Source organism: Ictidomys tridecemlineatus, chromosome 14, assembly GCF_052094955.1.
Source record: "Ictidomys tridecemlineatus isolate mIctTri1 chromosome 14, mIctTri1.hap1, whole genome shotgun sequence".
Lineage (NCBI taxonomy): Eukaryota > Metazoa > Chordata > Mammalia > Rodentia > Sciuridae > Ictidomys > Ictidomys tridecemlineatus.
Window position 1 is genome coordinate 2,202,003 of NC_135490.1, and position 26,779 is coordinate 2,228,781.

At 50.1% G+C, this 26,779-nt stretch overlaps 1 protein-coding gene across 2 annotated transcripts in view; it reads right to left on the reverse strand.

The window, feature by feature from the left end:
• Positions 1–26,779, reverse strand: part of Csmd1 (CUB and Sushi multiple domains 1) — a 1,629,066-nt gene that overhangs the window by 348,360 nt on the left and 1,253,927 nt on the right. For both annotated transcript variants that reach the window (XM_040292009.2, XM_040292008.2), the window contains exon 12: positions 18,498–18,610. In XM_040292009.2, the coding sequence (XP_040147943.1) occupies positions 18,498–18,610 (113 nt within the window). The remainder of the gene's footprint in view (positions 1–18,497; positions 18,611–26,779) is intronic.

Genomic DNA, 26,779 nt, shown 5'->3' on the forward strand with positions numbered 1-26,779 from the left:
CAGTGACCTCTTTACTAGAGACATACAGGGGAGTCAGAGGCCCGGAGCAGGAGGCCTAGTGAGGCCAGAGGCAGAGACTTGGAGTGAGGGGCTTGGGCCCAGGAAGGTGGGCAACATCAGAAGCTGAAGAGGCAAGGGTGGCTCCCCAGGGCCCTGGGGGCAGGGAGGCCCTGCCTCACAGCCATTCTGCCCTGGCCTCCTGAACAGAGAGCACGCTTCCCCAGGGCAGCCACCAAGCTGGGGAGGTTTCCAAGCTGGGACTCCTGTGGGCTGCATTTTGTCCAAGGTCTTTTCTGCCCCATTTGATGTGACCACGTGCTGTCACCTCTTTGTCTCTTTATGTGATGGGTTATTTTAATTACTGAACCCACCTGGGGTTCCTAGAAAAAATTCATCTGGTCCTGGCCTGCAAGGACACATGGTCGACCTCTAGGGGCTGCTGCTTATCAAGGGTCGTTGGGTCTATATTAATAACAGTCACTGCTCTATGGTTTTCTTTGAGAAGTCTTCACGTGGTTTGTGTAGCAGGCTGTGACTTCCTGAATCGTCAAGCTCTGTCTCTTCTGTTTGTTACAAGAGACTGTCGAAGTAGTTTTTTGATTTTTTAAAAAAATATGATCTTTCTCTTAGTTATAACAGTGGTGTCTTTCCCCATAGGAATCCACACATTCTGTTTATAACGATGGTTGCAAGGTGTATTTGTGCCTAGGTCTGTGGCTATTTTGAGAAACAAAGCCAAGTTCTTGTGTCTAAGGTCATACTGGCTTGTTAAAAAGCAACTGGATACTTGTTGGAAATGCGCACTGTGTGCCACGTGTGACCCCTTGCTCTAAAAACTGAGAAGACAGATGCACAAGTCGTGTCATGCCAGAGTGCTTTTAAGGTGAAGGACAGGAAAGAAGCCCTCAGTAGGTTAGAAGACTGGCTGAGGACAGGGTGGTCCATCTGTCTGAGGTGTGGAGCACTGTGCAGCTGAGAGAGGCAGAAGGGTGACAGAGAAAGACTGCAGAAGGAGCTCCAGAATGTACCAGAGCTGAGAAGGTAGCCCAGGAACCCAAGTTGGGGGAGGAGGTGACACTGTGGTGTGTGTGTGTTTAAAAAAATACACCATAATTTTTAAAAAATGTATATGTGGAAAGGAGGAAAAAATGCAGAGAAAAAGGGAATAAAAGAGTTAAAAATTCTACCTCATTTTGCACCTTTGACTGTGGGAGCCTGTACATGTACAAAAATTTTTATTTAATTATAAAAATATTTTAAAAACGATCCAAAAACATTTTTAAACATAAAGTAAATCTCACCATGAATCCAGAGATAAAGAGTTTCAAAAGGCCTTCAACACACGAGATGTAGACTAAGTCTGAAAACAGAGGAGACACGCGGAGACTCTTCTCAGCGTGGCCCTGGGGAGGGGGTGCCGTGCTGCTCCGAAGCAGCTGAGGAATGACGTGACAGTGTAATGCCACCAGAGCTGTAGTGACAGGGATGTCGTGTGGGAGAAGTGGGGACGGGAGAGCCGACGTTCAGCAGCTGCCCTGCACTTGAGCCAGAGGCTCAAGTCCGTGGGGACTGCTGGCACGTGGACACAACCCTCTCTCACACACACTCTTCCTCCCCCCAGAGAGTGACCAGAGCCATGGACACTCAGGACGCTGGGTCCTCCTCAGTGCTCAGGTGAGTGTTGGAGTTGTGCAAGTGTCACTCGCCCCTCAGGGACCAGGGCCTTGGCCAAGCAGCTGGCAGCAGGAGTGGAGTGACATGGCGCAGGACCCTCCGGTACATGGTCAGGAGGGCAGGAGTGATCCTCTGTTAGGGGCTGGCCTGAGAAGAGGCCAAAAGGAAGGGAGGCGGGATCTCGGCGTCAGCAAAGACGGGACACAGTCTGGATGGAACCCATCAGCGATGCTTAGACCAACACGTGAGGGCTTAACCCAAAACTAAACGTCTTCACTTAGAGCACTGATTCCAACCCAGGGCTCTTTCATTGCCACAAGACCCCCAGGGGCACTCGGCCATTTGGCGGTGTCCGGAGATGTTTCTAGTAGTCCCAGTTGGCGGGGAGGGTGCTACTGGCATCTAGTGGGTAGACAGCAGGGTGCAGCTGAGCACCTATGGCACCCAGCACAGCCCCTAATCTTCAGGCCTCCACAGAAAGTGTACAATGCAGACATCACTGAGGGTGCCACGTAGGTATCTTGTTTGATGCAGGGGACAGGTGGGAGGAGCTAGTGTTTCTCACCTACAGACTTCATCACGGCACAGGCAACAGCACAGTCTATGAGAAGCACCTCAACCAGCTCATGCAAGAGGAGTGATGGCATTAAGATGCCCTCAACCATAGCCCCTGCTCAGTGGGCACCTGGCAGAAAAACACACCACTAGATATGAGACCGGGCAGTGGAAAAAACTTAGACACAGCCTGGGCATGCTCCCAGATGCAGGATACAGCAGGGACTGCCCCCAAACAGCATGGGGAGGCCCTCAGCCAAACCACGCCCTGCCAATCTACAAGACCAGCCACCCTCGTTCTTTTGCAAGTCAGTTGCACGGATAAGAAGAAAGAAAGAGAAGGCTAAATAAAGAAACTTGTGAACTGGGATATGGCTCACATGCCCAGCAAGCACAAGGCCCTGGGTTTTAATTCCCAGCAGACAAAGAAACTTGAAACTTACATCAATCAATCACAACCACAAGTCCACAAATTGTTAATAAGTTGGTGCTCGTAATGCACCTGAATAAAGGAAGAGGAAACAATATTCTCACATAGTTGGGGTCAGTTATCTGGGCCTCGCTGGTGTAATTTTTGTAACTGCCCTAATGGGTCCTAACATGGGCTGAGTGGCCGTCACAGCCTGGGGCTTAACATGAGTCCGTGTGCGCATATCCAACTGTTTAATTCCCTCAGAGGATGCCATGCCATGGTTTTTGGAAAGACAAAGTAGGTGATGAAGAGAAGCTAACGTGAACATGCAGCTCAGACACAGGAGCCAGGACTCTAGCTCGGGATTCACGGCTCTTTTCAGCACATTTACCTCTGACCAGAGACCTCAGAGGGCAGGATGATGGAGCACGCGTCCAACCCACAGATAAGAGGGCCAGGAGAGGGGACGATCACCTGAGACAGGTGCAGGCATCTGGTGGACATGCATCACAGGGAGCGAGGCTGGGCAGGAGCAGGGCCACCTGGTAAATGAGAGTTTCTGATGGATTTGAACAGAGCCCACAAGAAGAGCAAAGCCACATGAATAGTTAGAGGATGAAATTTTCAGAAACAAAACAAAGAACGACCCTCAAAGGCAACTGCAGGATTATATCCTTGAAAGAAGCAGCATAATTCAGGTAGGTGTGTGACAGAGGAAGGAAGAGCACACGATTCAGATCTATCATCTTGACTCCTAAGGAGATTGTCCTCGAGGAGGGTGAAGTGACTGCTTGTCCTGAGTGTACCTGTGGGAGACGAGTGTAATGGAAACTCGGAAGTGCTGTCCCAGACCTGGGTGGATAATTACATTTTTGACAAGAAGAACAGTTTGGAATGATAACAGTAAAGTTGAAATGGCCTGAAAAATAATTTGAAAAGTTTGTTGTAATAGAATTGACTGCAAGAAAGGAAATAGCCACAGCCTCAGGGAGGAAAAGAAAAGAGAAAGGAATCTGAACAAAGTCTTCCTAATACACCCTTCAGTGCCCTTTCTAATGCTCCAATGCACTAATACACTGGTGCTTGCTCTCTCTAATGAACCTTGCACCTGTATGCACTTCCTAACATACCTGTTGGCTCTCTCTAATTTACCTGTGCATGCTCTAATTCACCTATGCCTGTTCTTTCTAGCACATCCCTATATACTCTCTCTAATGTATCTGTGCATGCTCTAATGCACTGGTGTGTGCTCTTTTAATGCACCAGTGCATGCTTTTTCTAGTGCACTTGGGCATGCACTTTCTCATGCACCTTGTACTCTTTCTAATGCACCTGTGTGTGATCTTTGTCCTCTCAGAGAGACTGCCAGAGGTTGGAGATAGTTAAAGGCCATGTGGCATGAACAATTTAAAGTTAGTTTTCTTTGTCTTTCTAGATAATTCTCCTTCAGTTATGACACATATTTGTATAGACCATTTGCAAAATACATACATGGAATCACAGATTCCAACTAAGGACATCCCACAGTCTTCCATGAGCTGCCGTATTATTTATGCAATTTATCCTGCCAAACCCCAGTTATTTAATCCCACTTCACAGGCAATGAAGCTGACGATAAGAGAATTAGTGACTAGCTCAAGGCCCTGTGGGAGGCTGGGGGAAGTCAAAGGCGGTGCTCAGGCAGGCATGAGATATGCTACTAGAGAGAGTCACTGCCTCCTCTTTAGGAAGGAATGTCTTCCAGCAAAGCTAGTTAGGTAACAGTCTTGTAAGAAGCAGAACAGAAACAGAAAAATATATGCCATTTTTGAAATTATTGTATTATAATATTCAAAAGCACATATGATAAGATGTTCTAGACTTTGGAATTCTGAGCTCTAAATAGGAAAATACATCGTTGATGCTCAAGGTATTATTTTTGAATTCTAGCTGGCAGCCTTAATAAATTTTCTTCTAACTTCAAGAACATGTGGGGAAATTACAGCACTAATTGAGCTGGGGGAAGAAAGGAAATAATTAGCACACCGTCTGCCAGCCCATAATGACTGCTTAGCAAAGCAGCCAAAGATGTAAAGAATTAAAAAAAAATGGCAAATGTGAGTTCATTTTCAGGAAGGTAGAAAATTCTTAATAAAATTAAAGCACTGAGTAACATCAGTTGTTATATTCTGAGTACCTCATTACTAAAAGGATTAAGCAAACATCAAAAGAGCAATAGACATGATCAAAGAACCACAGGCACTGATAGAAAGACAGCAGGTGCCCGTGGGAGGGAGCCTGGTGTGCCCGTCACCCACACCTACCTGGCACGCGCGCACTAATGGGAAAGAGCAGCGTACTTTTTGCTTATGACACAATTTCAATAGGCTTAAACATTTTAATAAAGCAAAAATGCTAATTTTATCAGTGAAGATTAATATTTGAGTCCTAGAAAAAGAAAATAGAATAAATAAAAGAAAAAGAAAACAAAAGGTTGGTCCAGGTTTTACCTAAAGAAAAGCTATTTCCAGAGGCATTTTGGTGGACAAGGAAAACTGTACACAGGGCAGTGGGCTGGTGCGATTCCTTCTGCAGAGGGCTTGGTGTGGGCAGGTGGGTGATCTGCTGGGTGGCACCAGGGCACACTTGGTGGGACAGAAAAGGTGGGGCTTGACACTGGAGTCGGTCCTTTGGCCGCTCTGCCCACCCTCCCTGGGGTTTGGTGCAGCCCTGTAGCCCCCTGCCTCAGGAACAGACAGGCCCTGGGAATGGCCCACCAGAGTCTCCCTGCCCCTGGGCCCAGGGTGCGTGAGGGAGTGCTCAGGCAGGACTGCTGTTTTTTCTGGGGGAAGTGGACGCAGCATCCTCACTGACAGTCTTCTAAGGCCACGAGGTATAATAGTTTACGGCAGAGGAGCTGAGAGCTACGCTTTACTACGCTTTTACACAAGAGAAAAAAGCGGAGCTGAGGAAACTGGGGTCCAGGAGGTGCATCTGACCCTCCTAGAGCTGGTGACGGTGGGCCTCGCTCATTTGTAAGGAACAGGGTTTTTGATAATAGAAGTAAAATTTAAAAATAAGATTCAAGGGAAATAAGAATAACTAAAACAACAGTCAGTCTAAGTGACAGGGAAAAGGACCAAATTGGGTAAGTGGAGAGTGAGGACCAAAAAATCAGAATCTCATGAAAAGCATGTGGATCTGCATGGAGGGGTCGCTGCGCGCAGAGGTCCAGAGGATGAATCGTGAGAGCATCCTGGGCCTGGGCGGCCCTCACAGCTGTTGTCAGGCTGAGGAGGAGGGAAGAGAGGCAGGCAGGGAAGAGGGGCAGAGGACTCTGCGGAGGAGCAGCAGCAGGAAAACGCTGGCTCTAGAACTCAGGAAAGTATTCCCTTAAAAATCAGAGGACAGAAGCTACTGTTTATTAATGAGAGTGTGAAGTAAAGAAAGTTTGGGAGGAATTGTCCTAAGTCCATAAATTTAAAAGAAAAAAAAAAAAACTGTGTGTCAAGAGCTCAGGTGGGGATGGTAGGGAGTGGCCAGCCACCCTGGGCAGCTGCAGCCTCGGCCACCATCACAGGCAGAGCTGGCGGGGCCACAAGACTCTAATGGGCCACCAGCAGAGGGTGCAAGACACAAGGCAAGAGCCCAAGGCAGTAAGGTGGACGGTAGCGGGTGCCTGCACACAGGAAGGGGAAGAGCCAGGACTTGAAGAGGGGCCTGCTGGAAGCCCTGTAGAGCTTTTGACAGCACTTCCCCAAGTAGGAGAAAAAGCTCAAGCTACGCGCATTAAAATGGCATAAATGTGAGGACTTTTAGGAAGACCCTGAAGTTAAAGGAGACTGAATCCCAATCAGCCTAAGCTCTGTGTAGCCCTGTGCCCCTCCCTGTGTCACACCACGTCATGCCATTGTGTGTGCTCCAACGCCCAAGCACACACAGGACTAAGGAGGGAACAGCTAGGAGGAGAATAATCAAAAGGCTTCATAGGAAAGCAGAGCAGTCAATATTCTGAGCCTCAAACTGGCAAGTTTCCAATTATTTAAACATTCACACATTTAAGAAAAAATGTTGCTGTTCTTAGGACTGGTACAGCCCGCAGGAGAGCCCTGCAGAGGAGGGAAGGTGGGTGGGGGTCAGGGGGGGTGGATAGGGGTCAGGGGGGGCTGGTGGGGGTCAGGTCGTCACCACCCAGCCTCTCAGAGCCCTCCCAGCCCTCCCTGTGAGCACATGAGATGCACAGATGGTCCCATTTCCCCTTCCTCCTCACACCCTGCAGGTCAGGGTTTGCCCTAGGCACTGGGTGCCCCGTGCACCCACAGTGGCCTCCTGCTGGCTCTGGAGACCCATCTGAGCCCTGCCAGGCCCGCTGCCCTCAGGACCCACCCCAGGCACCTCTAACATGGCCATCAGAGGACCTTCCTGCCAGGCATCGGTCACAACATTGGTCACGCGGTCCTGCCGGCTGCTGCAATTTAGGAAACATTTGGCACCGAGGAATCCATCAGTGAGATACTGAGCCACATGCTCCTGGGGCCACCTGTCCTGGCAGATACGTGTCACATCCTTGTGCTGTTAGCAAAAATGCTGAAGAGCCTGAAAGTTTCCTCCATGCCCACTGGCGCTGAGGTGTCCCTGGTGGAGGACAGGCAGCAGCGATGTCCCTCTGGCTTGTGGTCATCTCTAGAATCAGCTCCCCATGACAGCTGAATACCCAGTCTGCTGATCCCTGTCCTTTCCAGAGCTGCAGGAGAGCGTGCTGTAGGAGGAGCCACAGCAAGATGACCCCTCCCCACCTCTCCCCTAGAGGAGACCACTGAAGGCCAGGGCGATTACCACTGGAGCCCAGCCAGGGCTCTTGGCCACTTGCTCTGGGTCACTCAGCCCTCATCCTGCCCTCTCCAGGCCTCTAGCCGGGTGTGGGGGGGGGTAGCCCCGCTTCCCCAGCTGATTTCTCCTCAGTCTCCCTCGCACCAGCTTCTCTGTGCTCCCCCTCCTTCCCTGTGGGACAGCAGAGGGGACCCGAGCTCTGCATGCTAATAGGCTAAAGAAACACATCTTAAGGTAAACGCACTTAAGCTGTCGCAGAGCCCCACTGTGACCAAAGGACATTGCTGGCTTAGAGGCACCAGCGCATGTTTGAAGGCTAAAATACAGAGCATATTTAGAGAAAGCAGCTGTTCCTTCTATAACTTTATTCCAGGGGCCTAGAATGTGTTCCATTTGTAAATCAACCAAATTCAAACATTCCAACCAAGATAGTTTTGTTTTTTGTTTTGAGATGACAGCAATTTCTAAAAGAAATAGGGATATGAAAGAAAAATACAAATTTGGTAAAATCAAAGAAAGACCAAGGGAAAATTCTTTTAAGGAACACTCCACCCTCATCTGACTCAAAGATCCAAGTAGTGGCAACATCTGGACAGTGATCACATCATGCCCAAACTCAGACCCGGAGAGGAGGAGGACCCTGGAGAGGGTGGAAGACAACCAGAAGACACTTCCCTGCCCAAGCACAATCTGGAAGCATGTGTTTCTAATTCCGAGTTTCACAAGGTCAGCCTTAAAGGAGATGGAATGAGGGCATTTGCCAGTAAATGGATGGAGCTGGAGTGTATCATGCTGAGTGAAATAAGCCAAACCCCACAAACCAAAGGCTGAAAGTTTTCTCTAATATGCAGATGCTAATTCACAATAAGGTGGGGGGCTAGGGAAGAAGAGTCTTCCTTTCTATTAGAGGGGACCGAAGGGAGGGGAAGGGGTACAAGAGTAGTAAGGACAGCAGAATGAATCAGGCTTTATTACCCTATGTGCATATACGACACCTGACCAGTGGGATTCCATGTACAACCAGAAGAATGAGAAGTTATACTCCATTACATATGACGTATCAAAGTGCATCCTACTGCTACGTGTAACTAATTAGAACAAATAAAAAATGAATTAAAGAATAAATAAACACAAAGGTATCCATTTTGCTCTGGCTGGAGGCAGTGATGCAGATGGGAACACTCTCCCAGGCCCCTGAGATGCTGGCCCTGGAGCTGCTAACCTCCACCTGATTCCTGTGGCGTCCTCTCTCTGTTTACTTTGAGACTGAGACTTAATCTATGAGGATAAATGTTAAGGAGGAGTGTGGGAGGGATCTCAAGCAAATGGGCCAATAAACCTGAAATTTAAATGTCAAATTCCTACATCAGAACTTAATGTGCTCCCGCCTCACCCACTCTTCCAGCTTGGAGCTGCTGCCCAGGTAAGTGTTTAATGACGGCTTATGTCGCTCTGTTAACAAGAGCCCCGTTTCTGATTCACTCGTGGACTATAAGTCAGGGGGAAATTGGGAACACAAAGTCCATGGTTCACCTTTCTCTGACGGCTGGGCCCTCAGGAATGTGATCTCTCACCGAGTTCTCCAGCCCATGCAAAGCAAAAAGAGGTGGTGACCGAGAGCTCAATACTATTCTACAAATTTGTGGTGGTTGTTTATTTTCATTTTGTTTTAATAAAATCATCCATTAATCTTATTGGTCACCAGGTAGGAAAACTGAAGCCTGGTGGGGCCAGCTGGGGTTCACCCAGGGAAACTGAGGGTGGCAGAGCCCAGGGACCTCAGCTCCCTCACTGCACACCTGGCTGCTACACCTGGCTGCTCGGGAGAGGCAGGCGGGGCCTCCATCCTAGGGACTCCCAGACCCTGGCTGAAAGGGTCAAGGCCAGACAGCTGCAGGAGCACGGGAAGGAGTGGCTTTGTCCTGGTGAGGTGTGGCAGCTGGGCCTTGGGGGGAGGGAGGCTCAGGGCAGGGGATGGGGACACCTCGAGGGAAAGGATGAAGGTGAGTCACGGGAGTGCAGCACAGAGGGGCGGGGCACAGGGCAGCTCCTGCAGGACCTGAGCCCAGAAGAGGATGAGAAATGGATCCGGCAGCCCCCTGTGGAGGGGGACGGAGCTGCAGGTGTAGAGGATGTTCCTTCCTCAGACAGCATGTGAAACGTGGGGTACAAAGGGACAGGCGCCCATGTTACCCACTGACTGCTGGCGTGGGGCAGGGCAGGGGACGACTCAGATGCTGTGACACTCTGCAGTGAAGACGTGGGTCCCCTTGCACAGAACCTCCTGCAGTGAGAGCCAGTACCAGGACAGTGCAGCATCCCAGCCCACCTGGCCTGGTCCTGTGTCCTATGTGGGTCCCCATGACCCACGGGCCTCCAGGGAGAGCAGACGACCCAGTGCAGTACCCCGCAGGGTGAGGAAGTGTGCAGAAATGCCTCCTGCAGCACGAGGGGGCTCCAACAAAGGATGAGCGCCACTGCTGCCCAGGGAAGGGAGCCTGGGAGAACCTACAAAAGACACAGGCTTGGGGGGGACTGGGGACCAGGCAGGTAACTGAAGGCTCAAGCACAAGAGAAGGGAGTCCCGGGCACCTGCCCGGACTTGGGCCTTTGGATCAGAGTAGCACCAACAGTTTCAAAGGATCTGCACTGACCTCTGAGCTCCTGGGCTTGAAGCCCTCCAACATGCTGCATGTGAATGAAGGAGCTGCACAGCCTGCACGCCAGGCCAGGGGGCTAGAAAGCCCAAGCACGTCCTAGCAGCAAGCAGTGGTGCCCAGGGAAGTCCAGGTGTCTGTTCTGGGACCTGGGCAGCAGCGGGAGGGATGGCCCTGTCTGTTTCTGGGATTGCCGAGGGAAGGAACAGTGAAACCATCCTTGATATGTAGAATGGCAGCCCTGGAAAGCCCATCTTGGGGAGATTTCCTTCAACAATCCCTGAGTCCTCAGCAGCGTGCGCACTATCAGAGGGCCTGCTGCAGACGCAGGGGTCCGCTACCCTCCTTACGCCTACTGGACGGAGGCTGTGAGGACTGGCTCACACACCCCAGAGCTATTCCTCCCCACACCCTGGAGCCCAGAGGCTGTCAGAGGCACATGCTGGATGCACTTCAGATGGCACAGCCGTGCTGCCAGCTCGGAGATGATGAGAGGCGTGTGTCCTGCAGGACACGCGGCCAGTCCAGGTCTGTGGCCATGAGGTGCTGATCCCACAGTGGAGCAAGGAACCTGGACTGGAGGGGACACAGAGCTTCCCTTAGCCGGAGGCTGAAACCAGACCTGCTGCCAGGGAGGCGCTCCACCGCAGGAGAAGGAAAGGACGAACTCAAGGGGATCCTGCTTCACGGCCCTCAAAGCCCCTCCCCCAGGGCCAGCCAGCAGAGGGGAGTCCTCACACTGGCACGAGCCCTGACCAAGGCTGGGACGCTCCGAGTCCATGAGATCTCTCCTGGAATCCCTGGGCAGCAGGTGGCGACGACAGATGAGTAGCTGCCACCCCGGAGGCTCTGATGACCCTCAGGGACGGGGCTGGACCGTCCTACCGCCAGCCGTCCAGTCAGGCAGAGGGAGCCCGCGAGACAGGGCAGCAGTGATCCGCCTCAGAATGGAGGCCCCAGGGTCCTGAGGAGGCTGCTCAGGTGGGACAGAGACCCCAGGGTCCTGAGGAGGCTGCTCAGGTGGGACAGAGACCCCAGGGTCCTGAGGAGGCTGCTCAGGTGGGAAAGAGACCCCAGGGTCCTAAGGAGGCTACTCAGGTGGGAAAGAGACCCCAGGGTCCTGAGGGGGCTGCTCGGGTGGGAAAGAGACCCCAGGGTCCTGAGGGGGCTGCTCGGGTGGGAAAGAGACCCCAGGGTCCTGAGGGGGCTGCTCGGGTGGGAAAGAGACCCCAGGGTCCTGAGGGGGCTGCTCGCGGGTGGGAAAGAGACCCCAGGGTCCTGAGGAGGCTGCTCAGGTGGGAAAGAGACCCCAGGGTCCTGAGGGGGCTGCTCGGGTGGGACAGAGACCCCGGGGTCCTGAGGGGGCTGCTCGGGTGGGAAAGAGACCCCAGGGTCCTGAGGGGGCTGCTCAGGTGGGAAAGAGACCCCAGGGTCCTGAGGGGGCTGCTCGGGTGGGACAGAGACCCCAGGGTCCTGAGGAGGCTGCTCAGGTGGGAAAGAGACCCCAGGGTCCTGAGGGGGCTGCTCGGGTGGGACAGAGACCCCGGGGTCCTGAGGAGGCTGCTCAGGTGGGACAGAGACCCCAGGGTCCTGAGGGGGCTGCTCGGGTGGGAAAGAGACCCCAGGGTCCTGAGGGGGCTGCTCGCGGGTGGGACAGAGACCCCAGGGTCCTGAGGGGGCTGCTCGGGTGGGAAAGAGACCCCAGGGTCCTGAGGAGGCTGCTCAGGTGGGAAAGAGACCCCAGGGTCCTGAGGGGGCTGCTCGCGGGTGGGAAAGAGACCCCAGGGTCCTGAGGGGGCTGCTCGGGTGGGAAAGAGACCCCAGGGTCCTGAGGAGGCTGCTCAGGTGGGAAAGAGACCCCAGGGTCCTGAGGGGGCTGCTCGGGTGGGACAGAGACCCCAGGGTCCTGAGGGGGCTGCTCGGGTGGGACAGAGATCCCAGGGTCCTGAGGGGGCTGCTCAGGTGGAAAGAGACCCCAGGGTCCTGAGGGGGCTGCTCGGGTGGGACAGAGACCCCAGGGTCCTGAGGGGGCTGCTCAGGTGGAAAGAGACCCCAGGGTCCTGAGGGGGCTGCTCGGGTGGGACAGAGACCCCAGGGTCCTGAGGGGGCTGCTCGGGTGGGAAAGAGACCCCAGGGTCCTGAGGGGGCTGCTCGGGTGGGAAAGAGACCCCAGGGTCCTGAGGGGGCTGCTCAGGTGGGACAGAGACCCCAGGGTCCTGAGGGGGCTGCTCGCGGGTGGGAAAGAGACCCCAGGGTCCTGAGGAGGCTGCTCAGGTGAAAAAGAGACCCCAGGGTCCTGAGGGGGCTGCTCAGGTGGGAAAGAGACCCCAGGGTCCTGAGGGGGCTGCTCGGGTGGGACAGAGACCCCAGGGTCCTGAGGGGGCTGCTCGGGTGGGACAGAGACCCCAGGGTCCTGAGGGGGCTGCTCGGGTGGGACAGAGACCCCAGGGTCCTGAGGAGGCTGCTCGGGTGGGAAAGAGACCCCAGGGTCCTGAGGGGGCTGCTCAGGTGGGACAGAGACCCCAGGGTCCTGAGGGGGCTGCTCGGGTGGGAAAGAGACCCCAGGGTCCTGAGGAGGCTGCTCGGGTGGGACAGAGACCCCAGGGTCCTGAGGGGGCTGCTCGCGGGTGGGAAAGAGACCCCAGGGTCCTGAGGGGGCTGCTCAGGTGGGACAGAGACCCCAGGGTCCTGAGGGGGCTGCTCGGGTGGGACAGAGACCCCAGGGTCCTGAGGGGGCTGCTCAGGTGGGACAGAGACCCCAGGGTCCTGAGGAGGCTGCTCGGGTGGGACAGAGACCCCAGGGTCCTGAGGGGGCTGCTCAGGTGGGACAGAGACCCCAGGGTCCTGAGGAGGCTGCTCAGGTGGAAAGAGACCCCAGGGTCCTGAGGGGGCTGCTCAGGTGGGACAGAGACCCCAGGGTCCTGAGGAGGCTGCTCAGGTGGGACAGAGACCCCAGGGTCCTGAGGAGGCTGCTCAGGTGGGACAGAGACCCCAGGGTCCTGAGGAGGCTGCTCAGGTGGGAAAGAGACCCCAGGGTCCTGAGGAGGCTGCTCAGGTGGGAAAGAGACCCCAGGGTCCTGAGGGGGCTGCTCGGGTGGGACAGAGACCCCAGGGTCCTGAGGGGGCTGCTCGGGTGGGAAAGGCAGAATGGTGAGGAGCGGGCTGTGGGGGCCTGTGGGGCCACCTGCACACCTTCTTCAGACCCGGGAACAGAGCTGTCTCCTTAGGAACCACCCAGCAGTGAGCCCCCCTTCCCATGTGCCCCTCGTCGGTGGTCCCTGCCACCCGCGTGGTTAGCAGGAACTCTGAAGGCTCTTCCCAGCTCCCGACCACCTCCCAGATCAGCGGCTGCCTGCCGTCTGCCTGTCTCTGTGCCAGAAGTCCTGTGTTAGAAACGGACTCTCCAGTGCTATGGCGTTGGGCAGTGGGGCCACGGGAGGCCATTAGGCCTTGAGGGGGGCCCCCCTAAGGGCAATAGTGTCCTTATAAAAGACCCAAGAGCTCATGCATCCCTGTCACCACAGGACACAGAGAGAAGGCGCCCTCTGTGAACGGAGGTAGCCTCACCAGAGAGCGCCTCTGCGCAGCCCTGGTCCTGGACGGCCCCGTCTGTGGCGCTCTGCTAAGGCCGCTGACCACACTCCCTGGGCACCTGCCCTGCTCGCCTCGTCCTCCACCCGTGTGGACGGGCTCACCCAGGCCTGCTCCTGGACACTGGGAGAAGTGAAGGCCTTGCTAGCCTGGTCAGCCACCTGAGACCGGAGACGCTATCTGCGTGGTGCCACAAGGCCCCGTGGGAGTGCCCACCCCCAGGCAGGCCACTTGAGGCAGACTCAGCGTGGCTCTGCCTTTTCTTCTCTGTGGGTCTTCAGGAATCGCCCCATTTTGCTGGCAGGCACCATGCTGCATGGCTTTGAGGCGCACATGGCTCTGGGTTCCAAAGCCAGGTCATGAGCTCACGTTCCACGTGCACCAGCAGCTTGGGCAGTTCCACAGCCTCACACACCTCACAGTCCTCTGGGACCCTGATCATTCACTAGTGGCTCACACAGAGGACACAGAGGGCCAGCCCATGCCGGCCAAGGGGAGCAACCCCGCCCACACATCAGAGAAGGATGTGAAAGACCGCGCACTGTGCAGTGAGGCTCCTCCACAGGGACACGGCCTGTGCTCTGGACTTGCCATGCTTTCTGCATGATGAGAGGGCATGGCACCACGGCTGTACTATCTGAAGTCCATCCAGCATCTGCCACGTGCAGCATCACCTCCTGTCTGCCAGCCAGGAAGAGGCCAGCGGTCACACGCTGAGGGGCACAGCCCCCCCAGTGAGGTGTCGCTCACTCTTATAGCCTGTCTGGTCACTGGACTAGGAGGTAATTCTGTCTCTGAAACAGTGATGCTGAACTCAAGCAATTTCACTGAAATAATTCTTAGTGTGAGCTGAAAATAGGTCTTGTTTTACTACCCAGCAGCTCATCTCAGGGAACATCTCCTTTAATTTACCCCCTGCTAAAATTTAAATAGCTATGGCAAATCACATAAAACATGATGTGCGGAAATGCAGTTCATCAACTTGTGTGACAAACTCTAACTGATGTTATTTTTGTGACCCAAAAAAAAAAAAAGCTTCAGAAGTAGCCCACGTGGCTCTGCACAGCGATGCGCGTGGGGCCATCACCGCTGCAACCGTGGCTACTTGGACATGTTGGACATGCACTAGGTTCCGAGCTGACCGCTGGTCGGTTTCCTCAGGGCTGGGTGCCACAGTGGTCAGGAAGGAGCCTGGCCTTGAATCGAGGACACCTGCTTTTCTTCCTCTCCTCTCTGCCCCACTTGTGATGGACAGCCTCAAGCCCTGGGCCCAGGGTGGTCTAGCTGGAATTCTGGTAGTGTTACATGCATATTCACTCGTGAAAATTTTTTTTTTTTATTCTTAGCAACTAGTTTTGAAATTTAGGAGAGGATGTTCAAATATGAAGTGAAAAATTGCCATAGATTTGTATTAGTTTTTTATACACTTCTATATTGCTCTGAGACTTGTTGTATATATATGGATCCTACATATATACTATATATGATTCATGAATAAATGTTATATATGTATAAACTACAGACATGTAGAATCCATATATATGAATCACATAGAGTTTAACACAGATGTGCATATAAATATGTGCATATATGGAGACAGACTTAAATATACTTACATAGTTTGATAGGTGAATAGCATTGCTTTATACACCTAGACTGAAATTTATTTATATCAGACATATTGAAATTTACTTAAAACCTTTTTGGTTTTTAACAGATGATTTTGAATTAAGTAAGTTTGTTTGCAAAAAAGTTTTAACTAAACAAAGCTCTCTTCCACATGACACTGAGGTCTTCCTAGACCTCAGGCTCCCTTTCCGTCTCACCCCATATGCTGCAGGGTGGACTCTCCCCTGCTGCTAACTGACCCTTCTATTTGGGCTCTTGGGGGATGGAGGAGACAGTAGTAAGTGAGGAAACCCAGCTGCTCCCATGTCTGCGGGTCTGGGGAAGTGGAGGCCCGTGGAGGGTGGTGTGGACAAAGTTCTGTCCTCTTTGATGCCCCTGGAGGTCACTTCACCATTGCTGTGTGCCCGAGGCTGCAGGAGAGTGCAGGATGCTTCTGTTATAGAGAATGGAGACCTTCGGCCTCTCGGGGCAAGAGTGTGATTCAGAGATTTGCGGACCCCCTAAATGCCCAGACCCCTGATAAGCTCAAGCTCTCTCAACATCTGTAGAGAAAGAGTGGGGAGTTTGATAAGGGTGGTATGAGGACTCCTCTGTAACAGCTGGGAGCAAATACACTGCCACCCACGAGGGGTCTCTGGACCCACACAACACTCATCTTACAATTAGGTGAGGCAGCATTTCTCACGTGACGGTGCGTAGACTAGGAGGCAGCCCCTGGTGCCTGGTTCCACGCTGCACTCACTGGAAAATTCTGGGGAAACCCAGAGTAATCCACAGACAGCACATGCCCCTGGGAAAGTGAAGTGGCCAAGTGAGGAGACCACCTGCGGGGGCAGGGACTGCTCATCCAATGCCCTCTACTCGGTTTGAATTCTGCTGTGAGCACAGCATTTATAGAATGCAAACATTTTGTGAATTGAGAAATCTCCAAGTCAAAAAGAATCGCGGGTGGCAAACGGCGCCAGCACTGGTGGAGCTCTCGCTGTGTGCTATTGGAGTTCTCTGTCGAAACCCTCGATCGTCACAACCAAGCTATGAAGCAGACGTCCTCATTACAATGCCCAGACTTCTCTCTGCTCTTAGACCCTGAGCATGTGTGTCTTGGCAGGGATGGAGTGAACCCCGCAACCATCATTTTGGTTTGGGCTGTGGTGTTCTCTGTGCTTTTAGATTCATCTTACGCAGGAGCAAGTGTTGGTCAGTGTTGAAAAGTGAGATCAGACACGTAGAGCTTCGGAACCAGCCCCAAGGTGCCTAGCTGAAGGGTCAGGGTGGTGTCAGGGTGGCCTGGCCCAGAGCCTGGGCCCCTAACACTATGCGTTAGTTAGAACCATGTGGTGCCAGAGTCTGCAGACATGGATGCACTTTAGGGTAACATGGTTCAACAATTGGTTGTGTGCATTTAGTTGTGTACTGCATGGTCACCTTGGCATGGGACTTGCTCTTCACCTCCAGCTATTAGCTAAACATAGCACTCGGGAAATACTGATTTCTAGAATGTCTTTTGATATGTTCTCTCCATGTTTTAAGTCCTCAAAGTCTTGCTGTTCCTCCTGTTTAATCATCTCTTTACCTTTGGAATACTGCTTTGTGGAAAGGTAATACCTGGTACTGAACGGGCAGCCCCGGGGATGGGTGGTTATCTGTGTCTTTGTGGCATCTCAAGCTGTATGATTAATGGACGAGTGACATTGTTTACAGAGTACTAATCAGAGCTAAGTGTAATTATAATTAATGTGTGCTGGTTGGCAAGTGGAAATACAACACTTGTTAATTGAAAATACGTGTAGCCTTAGTAGTCGGGACCCACAGTTGGACACAATGCCGGTCTCTGCTCTTCAGCCACCGAGGCCCTCAGCATGTGTGCCTTGGCAGGACACCGTGAGCTCTGCAATTGTCCCTTTGGAGGCTGTGGTGTCCACTGTGCTTCTAGATCCACCTAAGGCAGGAGCAAGTGTTGGTCCATGTTGGTATTAAGCTTTCTTCTACAGTCCAGACGTTCAACAGGCCATGCCCAAACTCCCGAACACCAGGAAGTGTCCAGCAATCATCTCTGCATTCCAGTCTGATGTTGGAGTGGGATGGAGCACCAGGGCCCCACGCCTCCAGCAAGGAGAAATCGACTCCACACCTTCGAGGTGAGCAAGCTCAGGTAGGGCCTCTCCTCACCACAGGACACTAGCTTAGCCTGATCAGGGGAGAGCGTACCACCCTGAGCTCACACTGGCCGACTCCTGACATGTCGCCCCACCTTTGCTCTGCTGGGGTCTGCAGGTGATTTCATTACCTGCCTCATTTGCATCATAGCTAACAAACTCTCACCACCTTTTTTCAACTCCTGAAGCCACACTTACAGCATACACTTGGAAAATAGGAGCTTACTGTTCACCCAAATTCACAAAGCAAAAATGAATAAAATCCCAATTCTCCAATTTAACAATGCCGTTTTACCCTGTGAAAATGCACCTTATCGTGTCAAATGTCTTCAAAGCTCAATAATTAATGAAGGGTCTAGTAAGATACTGTAAAGCCTATTTCAAAGGCGAATCCAAAGAACAGGCACACACAGACAGCCCTAAATCCTGAGGTGAACACAGCACTCTGTTGGAAGGTGGTCCCCATCACAGGGCGAGATCGATCGCAGCTCCTCTACAACAAAGTCACTCGCATTCTTCGGCCAGGAACCCTCTGCTTAGTTATCAGTTTCCACCACCTCCAGATTTGTAAAACAGGCCATCGACAATGGAAAGCACAGAATTTTCATTTCAAATAATTGGGTTGGCTCACAGAAATTTATAAATATAAACCATATCCCGTACATTGCACTGTTCTTTTTACCTATGTTTTCATTTTGAAATTTCCCATAATGAAAATAAAGGTTTTGAAGACAGCACTCAACATGCTACTGTCGGGAGACCCCTGCGAGCCTTGCGTCAGGTCTTTCTGTGCTCGTCGGTCTCACAGTTTGTTTTAACGTAATCATGGTACCCATCACAGAACGTCAGGCTTTCGAAATTTAAAATCCTCACTCTAGATGGGAACGGTACACAGGACGTAAGGAGGTGCACACAGTCAGTCCCTATGCTAAGCACCTTCTGGTGGGTGGATAGCTCATCTCTAACCAGGCGGAACGCCGACCTCTGCTGAGAGCCAGTGTGTTTCGGTCCTACCTTGGTAAATGGCTTTGAATCCCGGGGAGCCGATGCTGTCGTCAGACTGCAGGTGGAGCCACATCTGGTTGCTCATGCTCACGATGAGGTCGGGAACGCTGGATCCCGTGAGTCTGCGCAGAACAGGGAGTTAGAACCCGGTCAAAGACAACTTTACTCAAGTCACTCTGAGTTTCTCCTTGGAGGAGGGTCTTGCTGCTTAGGCAACCAAGCCCTGGAGGACTAGACAGCAAGGCCTCCCTCGGAGAATCTACGGCCACTTGTGGTTTACCCTCGTACTGAAGAGTTGAGATCACCCGCATTCCACGGTGAGTACTCCATCTCTGCAAAGGTACATCTCTTATTATAAAAATCAGCTTCATGCCGTGGACCACCTCATTTACCTGCCACCTCATTTACCCTGCTTCCCCAGAAGCAGACTTAGGCTGCTAACACTGGGACAATCTTGGGGAAAATGGGGCCACTGGCCATGCAACATGACCCCATGGTAGGTACAAGTTCATTCACAAAATGATCAGATTGACCAGCGTAGATTTATCATGTACCTTTTCACCATCTCTATTAAAACTCATTATAGGTAATCACATGTTTAAAAAAATGGCAAAGGAGAAGAGCGTGCCTAGCAGAAACAGACTCAGCAGCACTCCTGAGCTTCCCCTCTGCATGTTAATGCCCAGGTCAAGCCATGCAGCGCTTCAATGAGGCATTCAGTGTACATTAATAAAACAGTCACATAGCAGCTGCTGTCAGCCAGTGAAAAGAAACACTGAATCCATTGACTGAACCCGATGTGCTGACAGAAAAGCATGTCGAAATAGAAAAAGTGCAAGAAAGAAATCAATTCAACCAAAACAAATGTCCCTAATCAAATAGGAAGCTTTGCTTTCGGCAAAGTAGTTTCAGGAATATGAACACATGATTTAGCCCATCAATCATATCATCTGTCTATCAACCCAGCATTCTTGTTGGAGGCACAGAATACCTGGATCTTGAGAGCAAGATGAACAACAGTCATTACTGAGAAGTAGTGCATGTGGCATTACCCACCAGCCCCAGAGAGCAGGTGTCTCAGTGACTGACGTGCAGTCCGCAAGCACGCATGGTTTTCTGAAGATGTGTTTTTGTTGGCAAGATTGCTCTTTTCTGCATGGATGAGTTGTTTCTTCCTTGTTTGATTTGAAGAGAGATTTGTTTTCCTCTTCATGCACATATTTTATTGAAGTGTAACAAACGAAAATGTGCATGGATCATAAATGACTCTCTCTGGGGCTCTGTGTAAAATGGACCACCACACAGATCAGCAAGGATACCAGCTCCCAGAGGCCTTCCTCCGCCTGCCCCCTTGCTCCGACCTGGATGAAACATGACTGGGTTTCCTGTTTTTGTGGCTTTCTATGAATGAAGTCATGCTCTGCATGACAGGTGGTTCAGCATCACCCTGGTGCCGCTTACTCATGCTTGTTTGTACTTCATTCACTGTAATTTCCACATGGAATCACAATGTGCCTATATACATAAGAAGGGATTAATGTTGATTAATGTTGTATTTTCAAAGTTTTTATTGAGACAATTGTGAATACCTATGAAATAGTTAAATCAGTATGTATTTTTCCCCTAGTTTCTCCTGATTCCAACATTTTGCAAAATTATAATGTAATATCACAACCAGGATATTGGCACTGATATGGTGTGGCTGTCTGGTTCTCTCTGGCTCTCAGGTATTCTGTGTGGGTAGCTCCATGTTACAGCAACCATGGGGGTAGGAAATCCACACTTCACTCTTTACAGACCAGTTCCATCCCTGCAGAATTCCCTCAGGAGCTACCACACTGACTTCCTCCTGCCACCCCCACCCACCACCTCTGTCCCTCGCCCTTGGCAACCCCACTCTGTATCACCACGTCATTTTCATTTAAACATACTATGCAAGTGGAATCATCATGTTTAGCCTTTGGGATCAACCGTGTTCAGTTGTCTTAAATCCCTGGAGCTCCTCCAAGGGGTGGTTTGTCCCAGGGCTCATTTCTCTGTAGCACTGGGTAGGATCTCATGGTGTGGACACGCCACAACCAGCTTGGTCACTCATCTGCTTATTGGGCTGACTGTAGTTTGCTATATGACACACAAAACTGCTTTGAATGCTTATGTGCAGATTTTTGTAGAACATAAATCTTCATTTTTCTGAGATAAATACCCAGGAATGTGATGGCTGGGCCATATAATCACACGTTTAGTTTTTAAATAAATGTCCAACCTTGTTCCCCAGACTAGAGGTACAGTTTTTGCATTGCCAACAGCAATATGTGAGCAACACAGTCTCTGTGTCTTCCACAAGAATCTGGCCGTCCTCTCTAGCCACCCTGACACGCGAGTGGGTCACTAACTTGCCGGGGACCTTGCCGTGTACTTAGTGCCATGTGCACACCCTCCTCAGTGCAAGGTCTGTGCGTGTCTCTGACTCCTTTCGGATGGATTGCTTCCCTCGCTCTTCCTTCCCTCCCACCCCCTTCCAGTACCCAGAGCTCCGTCCTAGAGTACAGTGCAGACCCTTGTCTTTTGTCATAGACACGGGTTGCAAATAGTGTCTCAGGGTCTGTAGCTCATCTCCACGTTCATATGTCCATTTATAGGAAAACAAATTTACCTTCTATGGATTGTGATTTGGTGTCAAAATTGAGAAGAATTTGCCCAAAAAGTTCATGTATGTCTGTTTCTAAAACCTTTTATAGTTTTACATTTTAGACTCACATCCTTGGTTCATCTGGACCTACTTTCTGTGAAGTCATGAGTCTGAGCCCCTGCGGGTGCCCTAGCAGGGCTGGTGCTTCCCCTGCAGGTCCCTGTGCTCCACGCCACCAACCCAGACGGTTTTCCTCACTCCCCAGGCACTTAGACCTTGGGTCTCTTCCACCACCATTTTTGTGATTTTTAGCACATACATATTTTTAAGTTTAAACCAAAGTATTTAACTTGCTTTGTAGCAATCATAAAATTTTTGTGTTTTTTAAGTTTCTGTATGTTTATGATTACTATATTAAATGTGACTTGTTTTTATTTAAATACTTTTTTTTGTTATAGGTGGACACAATATCTTTATTTCTGTTTTTTTTTTTTCACTTTTTTTCTTTTTATGTGGTGCTGAGGATCAAACCTAGTGTCTTACTCTTGCTAGGCGAGCGCTCTACCTCTGAGCCACAACCTCAGCCCTATGACTTGTTTTTTAATTAGATTTATCAATTGTATCAGTTGGAAAGGGATCAAATTTTGTCTTATGAGTTTCTCTATTTTTTATCTCATTAACCAAACTTTATTTAATTATTTCCTCTCTTTAATATCATCAGGTACGGTTTGCTCTTCTGTAACTGCATGAAACAGCAGCTTAAATCATTGATTCACATCTCTTATGTATACAGAAAAGACTTCCATCTAAGAAAACTTTTTTTAACAGTAGCATTCTCATTCTCATTCAGTTCTAAGTAGTGTCTAATTTTAAGGATAGTTTATTTCTCAGTCTATCTTAAAACATCTAAGTGTTTTCCTAATAATAATCTAAAATTATTCTGGCTATTTATAATTTGGTCAGAGAAAATACTCTGCATGATTTTAACCTTGTGATATTTATTAAAATGAGCATCACTATTTGGAATATAGTCCATTTCACTGAAAGTGCCACAGGCATTGGAGTCAATGGTGATATGTGGGGGTGGCTGCTGAGATTTCGACGTATCAAGTTTGTATGCAGGTTGCTCAAACGTGCCACAGGGCGGCTGATCTCTCCTCCTCTGACTGCTGCGTTTAGAGACTTGGTGAAAATACCAGCTTAGCCGAGAGAGGCTCCTGCCCTGCTTGCAGCGAGGTCCATTTCTGTCTCACGTTGTGAGAGCGCGTTCACATCCAGTGCTGGTAGAGCTGGTGCCGCCCTGTGTGGCCGCACCGCCCTCCTTCCCCCACCACCCTCCTCCACTGCTGTCCAGTGCTGCGATTACACACGAGTGGGACTTCCCCTTCTCTGTTAGTTCTTACCAGGAGCGTGCTCTGGTAGGTCTGTGTCTGTCCGTGCAGGAGTAACGGGGTGGCTTTACCTCATTTCCACCCAGCCTGCTTTGCCCTTGCTGTGCATGGTGACCGCTGTTTGCCTTACTGACTGACCAAGGACGTCTTGGTCACCCTCTTAACTTCTTCTTTCTCAGCACTTCAAAGTGTCAGTGTCTTGGGTTCCACTTCCTCCCTCCACATGCAGAAGCTTCTCTCAGCCTTGCTTGGCCTTCCGAAAATAATGTCTCTTGTTTATGCAGTTTAAAGAGCGTTTCTTCTGATTTTCATCAGCATTATTACAATAATCTAGACTGAACTTTGCTTGCATTAAACTGACTACTTTATGAAGTCACCTACTTCTGAATTTCCATGTCTGTGGTCAGGTCTGGGAATCCTTGGTGGCCATCTCCTCCCACGCAGCTTTTGCCCTATTCTCTGTCTCTCTTCTACAACTCGGGCCTTTTCTGCAAGGCTCCTCTTCCTTTTGTCTTTCTGTCTTGGTTCAATTGTTTTCCTAATCTATCTTCTAGTTCAAACCAGACATGTTAAGTTCTTTATTTCAAGTATTTTCAATTCTTGAATTTCTATTGGATTGATGTTATAGATTGAAGGTCTTTGCAGAAATTGTTGATCACTTTAGTTATGTCCTTAAACATTCTAGTCATAGCACATTATTACACTTCCTTATTGTTACTGAAAATCTTGGTCTTTATTCTACTGGACTTTTTTGCGGGGGGGTGGGGGGGTGGTCATTGGAGTGTTTCTGGACACTGCCCATGACTCCTGACTGCCAGGTTTGCCCCAGCCATCGAGCAGCGCAGTGTGCTGTCCTCCTCCAGAGGATCTGGAGTCTCTTCTGCCAGTCGGAGGCCACGCTGGCCCCACCAGTCAGTGGATGATCCAAGCCTGCTTCAGGCCAGTGGTTTCCTGTGCTTACCTTGTCTTAAAACACAGTCACGAGGCTGGGATTTTTATAAGAAGGTCTCCATGAAAAGTCAGGCCACCTACCCGAGTCTTGCTCTACAGCATGGTGACAACCCAAAGCCTTGCTTGGCTGTGCACACCATCTCAGCAGCTCTGCAGCTTGGCTTCTTGGCTTCTAAATCCACAGAAGAGAGGGCACTGCCTTCCCCCCTCCCCTGTGCCGGGACTGGCTCAGCATCCCTCCCCTCTGCCTTCCGTGTCCACCCCCTCAGGTCATCTCGTGCTGGCCACAGTGACATCTTCCTGAAACCCAGTCCCTGGCTCTTCCCTCCTGGACATTTGATTTAATTTTAAATTGTTAAAAATTTAATTATCATGTAGAAAGTCCCCAGACATTGGGAAGCCTTACATGGCCTAGGTAACTATTTGAGGCCTACCTCGGAGTGCTTTATGGAAATTGCTGCTGCTCCACACTGAACTTGATTTCAATTCAATTTTTTCCATGAATTACTATGAAATTGAATAAGCTAATACGTTGCCCTGTTACCCACAAAGTTCATGTATAGTATTCTTTTTAGAATTTATTTTAAACCTTTACTTATTTGACTGCCATATACATGGAAACATTTGTATTATTCATTATAATTAATTTTAAAATTAATTAGTTGAAAGCTGATGTTTTTAAAATATAAAAAATAAAAATATTTTATAATTGATTTTTTAATTTCAGATTATTTTATGATCATTTGAAACAAAAATTTGTCCTTTTATTTCCTCTTTGAGGTTTGTAAAATTTGTTTAATTTGCTAGCAACCACGGATGACTTGTTTAAAACAAAGAAGCAAATAATGCCTTTATCTTGCAGCTGCTTATCTGTTTGAAACAGGATTTTTACAGTAATTTGCAAATGAAAAACACAACAGACGCTAGCCTTGATATGATACTTTAACATATAACATGTAATTTGGATTTTTTTTTTCTAACAGCACCATTTTCTCCAAAATCGACACCATAGAACATGATGTTTTGATTTATACTTAAAAAACAGGACCCTGGTGCAACACGAGGTCGCTGGTCTGTGTGTTAGAGAACTAGACACACTTTGCTTGCGGAGGAGAAGGGCTGCCCCCTGCCGCAGCCCCTTGGTGGCCCCCGCCAGCCCCACTCCTTCACTCCAGCCGCACATTGACTTTCCACAATTCTCCAAAATTCTTGGAACCCTTCAGCCTGCAGGTTAGGCTCCCTGGAGTCCCTGATGCAGCACTAGGATCCTGGGGGACTCTGAGCATCTTCAATGACTGGGAGGGTCCTCCCTGGGCATATCTTTTCTTCCTGGGGGGAGGAGGCCTTCTGTTCCAGGTTACTGTAGAGTCCTGCACACTTCAGTGCAGGTGGCCTCAGGTGGGCATCTACTAGGGCATGGCCTCCGTCCATCTGCTGGCCATGTCTGGGAACAGGACTGAAACTTTTTGTCCCCACGCTCAGCATAGAATGTAACATGAATATTTTTTTGAATAAATGATTGCTTGGAATATAAATCAACTCGCACTGCACTCATTAACTATCTGCATGCTTAGACTGCAAAATCGTATTTCCAAATAATGATCTGGCCTTGGTCTCACTGTGCAGCATACTGAGGACCTGGTGCTTGGGGTTCTGTGGGAGGGCTGTCATTAACTCCCTGGGAGACCTAGTCCGTGGACTTCTCTTGTTTCCCAGATGAGGACACAGGGAATGACATCCACTGTGGTGGAGGACTCTTAGGCCTGACCCTCCAACCCTTCCAGCAGACAGCAGTGGAGGAGGTGCCTGTGCTCCGCCATCAGTCAGTGCCGAGCTGCGTCAATGGCAGTTACGCGGATAAGCAGTGCAGACAGCCAGCCCTGATGCAGGCAGGGACTCCAGTGGCCTCTGCTCCTTCTCCCAGACAGGGCTCTTTGCATGACACGGCATCTAGCCTGGGCCAGGTTCCTGAAAGCTTGGCAGCACCCAGGCTGCACAGTCTCCCTTCTCAGCAAGTCCTCCCGAGGGTCTCTGCTGAAAGGTTCAACTGGGCCTTGCTCGTCCTAGTGCGAAGGAAGTGCTCCTATGAGAGAGCTGGCCTGAGACCCAGCCGGGTTTCTCTCCCTCCCCACCCCTCTGCAGTCCGCTTGTTCCTGGCTGTCCTGATGGCTCTTTTTGGCAGTGCCAAGCAAAGTCCTCCTTCCATGACCACATGTATGGGTTGTTCTTTAATATTGGCAATTAGAACTACAGAGGCTGAAATATTTAGGGTTAAACTTGAACTGAAATGGTATTTCCCTCTGGTAATACTTGGAGATGAAATTGCCGGTTCATGTGACTAATGCGTATTTACCTTCATATGAAACCACCTGCTACTTTTCCAAAATGGTCTGTCACTGTGCATTCTCACTTGCAATCTCAGGGTGACAGATGGCTACTTCTATTTGTGTGACATTATCAAAAAGTCAAAACTGCGGTGACAGAGGATAGACGGGAGTTCAGGACTGGTGTGGGAGAGGGTGTGACTGCAGAGGTAGGCCATGGTTTCCCAGGGTAAACAGACTGTTCTATGTCCTGATGTGGGCGGCATTTACATGAATCAGTACAGGTAGTCACATTTATCACTCTTTACACACAAAGGTACTGTTTTAGTGTATTGTAGTTTACAAAAGAAAAATAATTCCCAAATCCTGAAGGAAAAAAAATCTGAACATGTCACAAAACTGTCCAGACATAAAATTGATGCAATATGTCACCTGCAGGAAATTGCACCTGCTTTCTACTGGCATATACCCAAAATTAAAGTTGTCAGTTCATCTTTAATATACTCATTTTAATTGTAAATTGGGCAATTGAGAAGTAACTGCCATCCAGAAGATGAAAACTAGCCTAACCCTGAACTATTCTGCAGTATTTATAGTTCTCCATGTTCATATATTTTGTGACTCTTCAGGAGGTTAGAGCATTTGCAGTACTAAATTGTGTGTCTTGACCTTATCACACAGGAGGTTGAAGCTGGGGTGAGTCACATGGACAGAGTCACTCTAGCTCCCACCAGCATCACAGTGACGTCAGTAGAGCTGTGGTCTCACTTCTCTGACTCAAGCACTGTCCCAGCAGGGATGTCTGCCTATAAGGAGCAGGAAACCATTCTAGCCAGGTGTGCAGGAGACGATGTGTGTTACACCAACCACGTGCAAACTCTGCTTTAAATTCACCAACCAGTGTCGGGATTCTCAAGTGTTCATACATTGAACTATATAAAAAATACCTGATGCAAACATTTTAATGTTACAGATCCAAGAGGAACACAGAAGAGG